Raw genomic sequence first — 11282 nt, forward strand, 5'->3', positions numbered from 1 at the left:
CAACAACAATTTATTATGGTTCTTATTGGACTGCATGTAGAAATAAATAAGACGATGACCCCCCTCCAAGTAGAAATAAATAACACGGTGACCCCCCTCCTAAGCACTAATTTTTTTCTTCCTCCTAAGCACTAATTTTCCTTTATAGTTAGAAGTTGGGAAGATTAATAATGTCGTTCACAATGATAAACCTAATATAATTGTTGAGGAACTTATTATGCTATCTTAAATATCATATTTTATTTTAGATATTTATTTTTTAAACTTCAAAATCATTATTCTTGATTTAGTATTCATAAGATTTAAGGATTTTCATTAATAGAAAGTCTTTTAAAAGAAAATATATAATCAAAATATTTTTTTTAAACAAATTTTATTTTTCAATTTTATAATTTCATGAACATACCAATCATAGCCTTTTTCTCCTGCACATTATTTAAAAAACAAACAACTTTAAAAATATAATAAATAACAAATCATTATTTGCCCAAACATATTATACTAAATATTTAAATAAAAAATAAACTTTTTTATAAAAAAAAAATTAAGATTATTATATTTTTACTCACAATTTTAACCTTTCTCAACTTAAATGCAAGTAACTTTCTTTTAACTAAAACTCATTTTCTTGAGCAAATGACTTCACTTTTATTCAATATAGTATAGTTATTTAAACCCATATAACAAATAAAGTAGAAAAAGTTATCTAAAACCATTTTTATTTTCACTTAATAACATTTACAAAATTATAAAAAAAATTATCTCCACTAATTTAGAGGTTACGGACAAAAAGAAATGCCTTTGGAAGACACGGACTGTAGCGTTTTCCCATATTTGCTTATATATCCTTGGCCTTGGCTGCCCCGGACGTTAAGTAGGCGTTTTCCATTTCCTCTATAAGAAAAGATATCGAAGTTAGCCATTTCCATACCAAACAACTTTGTTTCTAGAATTTAACCAGGATTCCACATCCTCGTTGATAGAAAGATTTCCTTTTTCTACAGATGAGATGGGTGGCTGATTAACCAGAATTCGTATAAAGCCAGACTCATCTTCCTACAAACCTTGAACTTCTTTTTCTTTATGTTTTATCATTTGACTTTCTTCGGGATTAGTGTTCTTGGTTGCAGAGCGCAAACGATAAGATCTAGTGGAAGTGTTGGGATTAGTTGCAATGAGTTCCTGCTCTTTTGCTTTCTCTTCATCTTCACTTTTCTTCGCCTCTGAAGAAGATAGGGTGGCACAGTATTTCCTGCCCCCAAATGTGAAGTGCTTGTTGCAATTGTTACAATGTTATCTGGGTTGAAGAGTCTTTGACTGCTCAGAGTTGTTTATGAACCTAAATATGCACCCATCTCGCAACTTGCACAGAGGACAAACTGGTTTATATCTTTTGAATTGGTCAACAACTCTCTTTTTCTCCTCTCGGTTGGCTTTGTACTCTTCCATTGAAAAATTTCTTATGAAATCCAACATAAGAGCATCAAGTGGCTCATGACGAGTGTCTTCCATTGTTGATAAAGGTCCAACTTCTTTTAAACTCAACTCCTGCAGAGGCACGAGCTCATTTGTAGTTAGTAAAGACATCCAGAAGAAAAGGAAAGAGATATCTCATACAATCATCAATTTCCATGAAACATAAATTCATTTGAAACAATATTAGCTAATATGATATACTATTTTAATTTAATGGTATATTTTAGTTCAGTCTCAAACATGTGATCCAACAGTTAAGTGGGGAGGGGAGATTTGAAGTGCTAATATGTATGCCTGAGAGCTACTTCAAACAAGATTTTTTCAATTAAAAAAAAAAATCTAAATCAAAAATATAATTGCTCACTTTACTCATGTCCCTCAAAATTTCAAAATTTACTTAGCCTAGCCATTTTTTTGAGATTCCTCACATCCTTACCAATCTTCATGTCAGCTCAAAATAAACTTTACCTTCTAACAGCCAAATTTCTATTACTATGCAAATCTTTAAATATGCAAAATAACATGATCTTTAAATATGCAAAATAACATAAATGACTTGTTAATAAACTTAAATTCCATTTATAGATCACAAATATGTAAATAAGACTGTTAATATGTTTCACTTACTTGAATAAGCTTGAATTGCAATCCAGAAACTATGCTTAGTCTTATTTGACTATCTATAAATTATTATGAAACATCTGCTAACTTTCTAGCTAAGTAAAGAACTAGTTTCATAGCCATATTCAGTGTTTGGAAAAAAAGAAAAGAACAATATGAATGGATATTCTAATTAACAAAACCATCTATATATAAACAACACAATGCCACTAGTGTGTTTGAAAGAAGTTAAATTGTAAATAAAAAAAGCATGAATAGGGAGATAATAAGTTGTGATAAAAAAGGTCTAGTAAGAAAAAAAAACTTCAATTGCAAATAAAAGAAACATGAATAAGGAGATAATAAGTTGTGATAAAAAAGCTTTAGTAAGGGAAAAAAATTTCTTGCGTTTTTTTATCTATATTTTTTTCCCCTTTTGAAAAAGCTTGCTTTTATGGTTTTTTTGCTTTAAAGGTTTTAAAGTTTCATATTTACATATAATCTTTATTTTTGTTTTAAACAATGGTTTGTGTTATTTTTATTAATTATAAATAATAATTTTAATTAAGTTTCATATTTACATATAATCCTTATTTTTGTTTTAAACCATGGTTTGTGTAATTTTTATTAATTATAAATAGTATTTTTAATTATTAATATTTGAGTGTGGATTAAAGTAATTGATTGAGAATTTATTTTTTATTATAATATGTTTTTTTAGAATTTATTATTTTATAGGAATTTTGTAATCATAGGTTTAGTTTATTTTTTTTAAAAGAGTGATAATTTTATATTTATTAAAAATCTGTATTTTTAATTTTAATATGAGTTTTAAAAAATAATATAATTATAATTATATTGTTGTTTTAAAAGATTGTAATAGTTGTTAACACATTATTTTATAGTTAAAAAAATAAAATATTAATATAGTATTTTACTGAGTATAAATATAAGGTTAGAAATTTCATTCAAGGAAATAATAAAAATGACAAACTCAACATAAATAAGAGAGAATGTTTTTTTTTTTGCTAAGTAAATTTAATCTATTATATACAAAAAAGAGAACAATTACATCCTTGGATAACAGAGAGCCATCAAGCCTGTGGATTAGGCCGTTTGTTCATGACAGATTCAGAAATAGAGAGATTGAGCCTTACTTCCGCGCAGGGGCGACAGAGTGATACACATAACCGACACTAGACATTCCCTGTGAAGGGTATACAGACACAAGTAACATCGCCACATCAGACACTAGACAGTAGAAAACGGTACAGAAAACATGAAGAAAGATTGACAGACAGAACCATAGATAACATGTCCTCCTTTTCGTTGGGCATCCAAAAAAAGGTGAGAGCTGGAGCCTGGATTACTCATCGGGCTCCTCCTCTACGATCCTACACCAACCCATTTCCGATTCCTGCATGTCTGGCTACGCATGGGCCTCCATTATGGAGCTGATGGCGCTGGCTGGCTGGAGCTGCTCCTTTTGCATTTCTGAGGTGGGCTTTGGAGAGCTGGGATTATGGACTTCCTCAGAATGAGGAATTGGAGTGCTGGATTCTCCCTCGTGCTGAGCTTCCTCGATGAAGAGAACAGAGACATGAGCCGTTATTCGAGGGCGCGTTAGAGAGCAATTGAACGAGAAAGTGGTTGAACCAAATGAAGATGAATTGGTCGAGTTTGGAGAATTTGGGTCCAGGTAGTTGCTAGGGGTCAGAATGCGCTCTGTTCCCCGATGATGAGAAGGAATCCCAAAGGAACCTGAATCAGCAGGGGGTCGTGAGGGGGTTCCTCTTCCAGAGCCTCTGCGACTCAGCATACGCTGGCGGGGTCTCGGTATCACGCAATGACGAACACGAACAACAGCAAGAAAGTCTCGAAAATCCAAGCTGCCTTGACCAGTAGTGACACCACAGGGGTTGTTGCTTGTCTTTGTGAGAGAGTTACACCGCCAGAGCGTAACCTTAGGCTCAAATCGAAACCAGCCTCCGACGTCAGGCCTTCCCCAGACCCATTCTTTCTCACAGCTCTGAATCTTACCGAACTGAATGAAGCATAGATGCAGATTACTGGCATTGAGGTCACTTAAAACGCAAGTGCCCTTCCCTCGATCCTCACCCGCCATTACTATGGCAATTAAATTCGTTGCAGACCGATATTCTCCTGAGCAGGCGTGAATGGACAGTGTTGTAATTCCAAGGCTAAACATCTGAGCTCCTGTATTGTTAATCAACCTCGCATTTATGTCTTCCCACCTGAAGTTCTGTCCGGCGAGCATGTTGGACAGGTGCCAGCCATGCTCCGCCCTCCTCCCTCCCATCGTGGGTATTGCGCTACAGGTCACCCGCATCCGGGGGTATAGCTTCTTCTTGAACCAACTGATTGCATTCCTGTATTTTATCATTGTTTGGAATTATGTTTAATGACCCTGTGAGAAAGGCATGATTGCTATCTACCCCCACATTGGCTAGGATGTCGGTGACTTTGTTGTCATCCCTCTTAACGTGATTGAAGATTATTGCTCTGTTGTTAAGAAGCTCAAGTTCTATAGCTTCTAATCTGGCCTCCAATCTCCAGCTCGTTGCTATCTTGCTTGCATGAGAGCCATTAAGGAGTTGTTTGACCATATTGATAAGGAGCAGAGAATCTCCCTCTACCTCCAGAGGATAATAGTTGTGTGTTCTTGCTAAGAGGAGACCTTGCCATAAGCCTTCCATTTCCGCCGAGTTGTTGGTGTCCCAACCAATATTTCCAAAGTAAATCCGTTGAGACTTTCCTGCATGATTCCTGAATATTCCACCATAGCCTGCCTTCCCAGGGTTTCCCTTTGAGGCACCATCAAAATTGAGCTTGAATGTGTGCTCTGGAGGAGCTGTCCAAGAGTCCTTGTGTGAATTGAAGGTTCTAGGGGCATTGTTAAGAGAAGCATTAGGGAGTTGCATATTCCAATTTTCCCAAATGGCTCACTCATTGTCGAGTGAGGGAAGGTCCTCCTTTGTCCATGTATGTATCAGCAGTGTTTCTTTGAGGTTTGTGCAGAATCTGCTCCATATATTCTCTAAAGAAGAGCTTTGATCTTTAAATATACGTTTGTTCCTTTCTTTCCAAATTCCCCAAACTAGCAAACCTGGAATTATTTTCCACATATGGTTAAGAATTCCACTCTTGAAAGGTTTCTTTTGCCATAGACGCAGAGTATTTATGATGTCCTCTGCCACTCTACATCTTTTCTGACATCTGAAGCTTACCTTCTCCCATAACTGATTGGCTATTGCGCAGGAGTCAAACAAATGCTGAAGGGTTTCCTCCTGGGTTCTACAATTGACACACATCGAGGGGCCATGATAATTCCTTTTCCTTAGCCTATCCCATGTTAGGATTTTCTAATGTCCCGCCAGCCAAAGAAAAAGAGAAACTTTCAGCCAGATGCCTGAATCCCAAATTTTTCCCCAGAGGAGATCAAGGGGAGTCGGATTGGAGTTGATTAATTTGTAAGCTTCGGAAGTTGTGAAGGTTCCTTTTGGCCTGTATCCCCATCTTAGAATGTCTTTGTCTGCTGAATGTCGTATGCGTCGATTTTGGAGCTCCTTTTCCAGACTCTCCCTGAAGGGGCGATCTGTATTCCTTATTATCCTATCACTTTGGATCCATTGCCTGTATCCTTACTCATTCTCCTGGGTCCAGTGTTGTCTAACTGTTTGCTGCTGTTGCTCCTCCCTAATGTAAGGTGGAAGAGGGCGGAGAGAGCTACTGAGCTTTGGCATTTGGTTCCAAGCGTCAGTCCAGAAGCGTGTTGTTTCGCCATTTCTGACTTCCCAAAAGCTGTGGTGTTGTATCAACATGTAATGTTGCTTGGCCGCATTCCATATGAGGGAGCCTTTTGCATTGGGAATAAGTCTTACAAGATCCTTTTGAGGCCTGTGATTTGCGTATTTGGCTGTCCAGATTGAGGCCCAGGGTTTATCAGTGTTGGAGAGCCATTGCCACCAGAGTTTGGCACACCTTATTGCATTACTTTGATTGGGATCTCGCAATCCAATGCCTCCCTTTTCTTTTGGTATACAAACAGTTGTCTAGTTTACCAGGGCCCATTTACGATTGGTAGCTGTGCTCCCCCATAGGAAGTTGCGTTGAAGATCCTTTATTCTTTTTATGACCCATTTGGGCGCTGCAAGAATTGAAAACAGATAGAGCGGCATAGCCTGAAGCACAACCTTTATGAGCACCACCCGGCTAGCAATGTTAAGAGTTCGATGTGTCCATAGATTTAAACGAGAATCCAGCTTCTCAATTAAGGTGCGCCAGGTGGAATGTTTGATGGCTGAGTCAATGAGGGGGGCTCCAAGATATTTTGAGGGGAGAGAGTCAATGGGGAAACCCAGAATGCGAGCTATTGCCCGCTGCACCACAGGAGCTGTGTGAAAGAAGTAGATATGAGATTTGGCATTGTTAACATTGGTGCCTGAGGCTTCAGAGAAGTCATTGAGAAGAAATTTGAAGAGGGAGGCTTCCTGAACCGAGGGGTATCCAAATAGCATATTATCATCAACAAATTGCTGATGGGTTATGGCTGGGGTTCCATGGATGGAAAGGCCTTTGAGCTGATGGGAGGCAAGGGCAGATTTAATATGCCTTCCTAGTCCTTCGGCCATTAAGACAAAGAGGAATGGGGAAAGAGGGTCACCTTGCCGAATTCCTCTGGAGGGACTGAAGGGTTTTGAGGGGATGCCATTTACAAGAATGGAGAAGAAGGAGGAAGATATGAGACTCATAATTCACCGCACCCACATGGGTGAGAAACCATAAGCCTTTAACATTTTTTTCATATAAGTCCAACTTAGTTTATCAAATGCTTTTGATAGATCGAGCTTAATAGTAGTTACATATATAGGATATATATTACAGACTTCGATGAATTTAGATCTTAATAAAGTGGATTTGTGACTCCGACATGACACAACTACAACTCATACACATAGGAAACAACAACTTCTAGATTGACACCTCGGGACTCACGATCACAACCTACAAATCATATGACACACATGGCATACATGAAAGCATTGCTTGCAACACCCTCCCTTAATCCTTACATGTAAAAAATATTGAAAACACACATTACAACAATAAATGAATCATTGTCACATTTGTCTCATATGGTCATCACTAACACTCACATCCACTCTGAAATATCACAATTTCTACTCTTTTCTTCACCACACTTTTGATCTTCCCACTCCATCCATTTAAGACACAACAACTTCAAAGCATCGTTGACGTACTTTGTAGAATTTATGCTTACTGACCTCTCGGAGCACGACAGGTTAGTATCGATATGAAACAATCCTATGGAATTGCCACCATATGTTGAATCCATGATCCTTTACAACCTTCATTACTTATCTAGGATAACATTCTCAATACAAAATGTCTTTAATAGACAATTCCATAACTTTACCTTACATATAATAACCTGGACTAATGATCTCATTGTACGATAGGTCACACTAGCTTGATCTTATTAAGAACTACCTATAACTAATGCTCCTAAAGCACGATGGGTCACATTAGTTTGTTCAATAGTTGGTTTGTTCTTTTTGGTTCTTTATATAGATAATTTCTTTTTCTTTTTTCACGAAGGACAAACGGAAAAAATTTCATTATATATAAAAGAAATTTCATGGTAATCAATAAGATGCAGTAGATAAAGAACTGCAAATGACCCGTCACAATATAGAGTTACTAGTCAAAAAAAATGGATCTCAGGAGACATAGTAAACCAGAAAAGTGGAGCATTTTTACCATATATCCGAAAGTTGAAATATACAAATTGTCAAAAAGTTACAGAATATAAACATAAATGCCTGAAGAAGATAGGGCATAGAGGTCCAATAAGCAGTGATGAAATCCATAAGTACAAACAAGAATCAAACCTAATAGAGTCAAGATCAATCAAGCTTAAACATAGAAGGCTCTAGAATAGATATAACCATTGTTTGATGTACTTTATTGGATAACCCCAGGAAATGAATATATACCCCTCTTAGATATGGAATTTACCATGCCATTATGTTCTCTATAGATATGGCTAAAGGAAATTTGATGAAAGGAGGATTTCAATGTACTAATTTGTTGTAGCTAATGATGTAAGGATGGAACAACCAATGAATTCCTCCCCTGTATCCATTCAATAATAGAGCGAGAGTCACCAACAGTGTGAATAGCATAAAGAGAAAACCATGATTCACATTTCATTGCCCCCCATAATGTAACTACCTCTTCTCTATAGTTCATGCCAGGACCTCCATACTAGAAGAAATGATAAGCGAGGGAGGGATTGATGATAAAGTGTACTCCACATCCACAATGCCCCATGGAGGCAGCATCATGAAAGAGAGCCACATTGCAAGAGAAATATATCTCCCTTCGCGTAACTTTTCAAGTGTGAGTGAATGGTCTCCCCATGCCTTTCTCCAGAAAAAATGCCACAATATGCAAGACCATGGATCTCACATCTAGAAAGATTTTCTCAAAAATAAACTTGTTCCTACTACACCAGGTACCCTAAAAGATATAAATAGGAATGACCTTGTATTCTTTCTTCCTAGAACTACAGTTTGTAAAACATAGTTCAATGGGGGATCTCTTCACCTCCGGGTTGAGTTGAAGTATTATAGAGACCTCATCCCATACCACTTTTTCAAATGGACAATGAAAAAAAAGATGAATCACCTCCTCACATTTGGAACCACACAAAGGGCATTGACTAGGGCCCTAAAAAGCTCTCGTTAGGAGATTGCCCCATGTTATAATACAATTTTGGACAAGAAGCCAATAAAAACATTTCATCCTTGAAGGAATATGCCACTTCCACATATGTGGTAAAAAATTAGCAAAAGGCTTTTTTTGAACCTATGAGCAAATAAAAAAGTATGAGTGTTTTGCTGAGATGTTGTCACCAAAAACACTCCCTGCCCATGATAATTTGTTTGGCTTATTTGAGAGATAGAGTATGGCATGAATAAGTTTTAATTGGCATGTATCCCACTATTCCTCATAAACCCTTGGTAGTATGAGATTTGTAGAGTGGAGCCAAGTAGTTCTTGAGAAGATGGAGTTGCAAGGTCTCCAATATGTGCCAGGGTGAAAATACCAAGTTTATTGAGGAGAATGATAAGGGGGACAGGGATATTATGACCACCAGACAGACCTTTGATATTATCTAATCCAATATATAATTCGTTGCTAGTGCCCACCTCCTAGCAGAGGTCACTGCAAAACCATATTTTAAATTTCATCAGGCTTCGCCAAATGAAAGAGGCATTACTCTTGACAAGAGCGCCCACTGAGATCCAATATTCAATGGAAATATTCTAAAGATGTTTTTTTTTCTGAAATGATGTTATTCCACATACCAAGAGCAACAAAATGCCTCCATAAGCTTTTAGATAAGGAGCACTTGGCTAAAACACTTGGTATCTCGGATACCCCAACCACCCTTAGACAGTGGTTTGGATATAGATTCAAGACTGCATAGGTGATACTTATTTTGTGAACTAACACTGTTCCTGAGAAATTTGAAATAATTTCTTCATTTATTCGAATGATGGTCAGAGGGAGATGAAAAATGTGCATCCAGTACACAGCTATACCCTGCAACAATGACTTGGTTATAACTAACTTGCCACTAAGGGATAACCATTTCTTCTCTCATTGCACTATTTTCTTGGCAAGTTTATCCACAATCCAAGTCCAGTTCCACATTTCATATTTATTGGGTTTTAGGTGAAAACCCAAATACTTGAAACCAGTGGATAAAATTTTGACCTTGACACTAAACATAGTAGTGATATGTTGGAATTCCTTATTGTCTTCCTATGTTGCTATGAGTTCATATTTGGAAGCATTCATAGTAAGCGCAAAGGCATTTCTAAATTTTGTGATAACATAATGGATATTTTTTCATTCATCAAAATTTTCTCCCCCCATAGTAAGGATGTTGTCAACAAACATATGATGGGTGTTAGTGATTTTTTGGGTGACTCTGGAAGACTATTTTGTATAAATTCAATCTAATGTAGTCCCATTCCACCCTGTCACATGCTTGGATCACATTTATTTTCATGAGACATGCATTTATATTTTGAGATTTTATGAAGTGAATTATTTCTGGTCAAACCGCCACTGCATCCTGAATTCTTTGATCAGATAATAAACCATATTGTTTAGGGGAAATGTGTTTTGAGATCACTCTCTTAATTTTTTTTTGTAATAAATTATAGATCATATTATAAACAATATTATATAGTGAGATAGGCCTGTAATTAGAAAACATTTCAAGTTAAGATTTTTTTATGAATAATAGTTAAAAACGTAAAGTTTATAGCACCTGAGGTGAAACTAGCTCGACGAGATTCTTTCGTGATTCTTCACAAATATAGAAACGAAACTATAAACTTATGAGTAAAGCCTCCTTCATAGATCCATTAAAATTTCTCATAAAATATATAAATTTTACATCTATAACAACCACTTAAAGAATCATTTAGAGATTTTAATTTCTACACCACTCTGCTGCCAAATAATTCGACAAACTCTCGAATAATTCCACCATATAAGGACTGAACTTCAATTATAACTCAAATTTCTATTGAATTATTGCGCGAACAAGAAATATTTTTGTTGCAAGATTAGATTTTCACTTACTCCCAATGGGACGTTGTATTTCATAGCTGTATTAATTGACTTGAGATATGTCCGCCAAAGTTGCAAGTTCGAATCCCTTGTGAAATCAATGGATGTTGTTGCGTTTACTATTGGTCTCTACCCTACTTGTTTCCTTTTTTGTACTTTTATGGAGTCATTATTGAAGTAGTGCAACAGGGTACTCGACAAGATATTTAAACAATAGACATCCAACAGTTGCTCGCAGAAAATTTCTGACCATGCAATTGTAGTAAATGTGTTGTTCGTTGAAGATGATAATCAATTGAAGAAAATAGTGAATGCCAAAAATTCTATGATGAATCCAAAGGTGATACCTTAGGTAGCTTGGGCCTATAAATGACTCAGGAAACAAGCTTTGTGATGCCTGTAAGACGAACCACAAGAAGGAGAATACACTTAGCTCTTCAACAAATGCGATGTGACTAACAAATAACACAGAGCCCTGGATCGAATTCTAAATATTTGTGAAAATCATTCTT

At 36.5% G+C, this 11282-nt stretch overlaps 1 protein-coding gene across 1 annotated transcript; it reads right to left on the minus strand.

Annotated features, from left to right (window-relative positions):
- Window positions 1–5738: 5738 nt before the first annotated feature.
- LOC149197548 (uncharacterized) lies at window positions 5739–6728 on the minus strand. Its single transcript, XM_089408722.1, has 2 exons — window positions 6173–6728; window positions 5739–6013 (listed from the first exon to the last, which is right to left on the minus strand). The coding sequence occupies exons 1-2, from the start codon at window positions 6726–6728 to the stop codon at window positions 5739–5741; spliced, it is 831 nt and encodes a 276-aa protein (XP_089264848.1).
- Between the last annotated feature and the right edge of the window lie 4554 nt (window positions 6729–11282).

This window comes from Pinus tabuliformis, chromosome 2_2, assembly GCF_031772625.1.
Source record: "Pinus tabuliformis cultivar Carrire ecotype Pingquan chromosome 2_2, CPIR1, whole genome shotgun sequence".
NCBI classification, from domain to species: Eukaryota; Viridiplantae; Streptophyta; class Pinopsida; order Pinales; family Pinaceae; genus Pinus; species Pinus tabuliformis.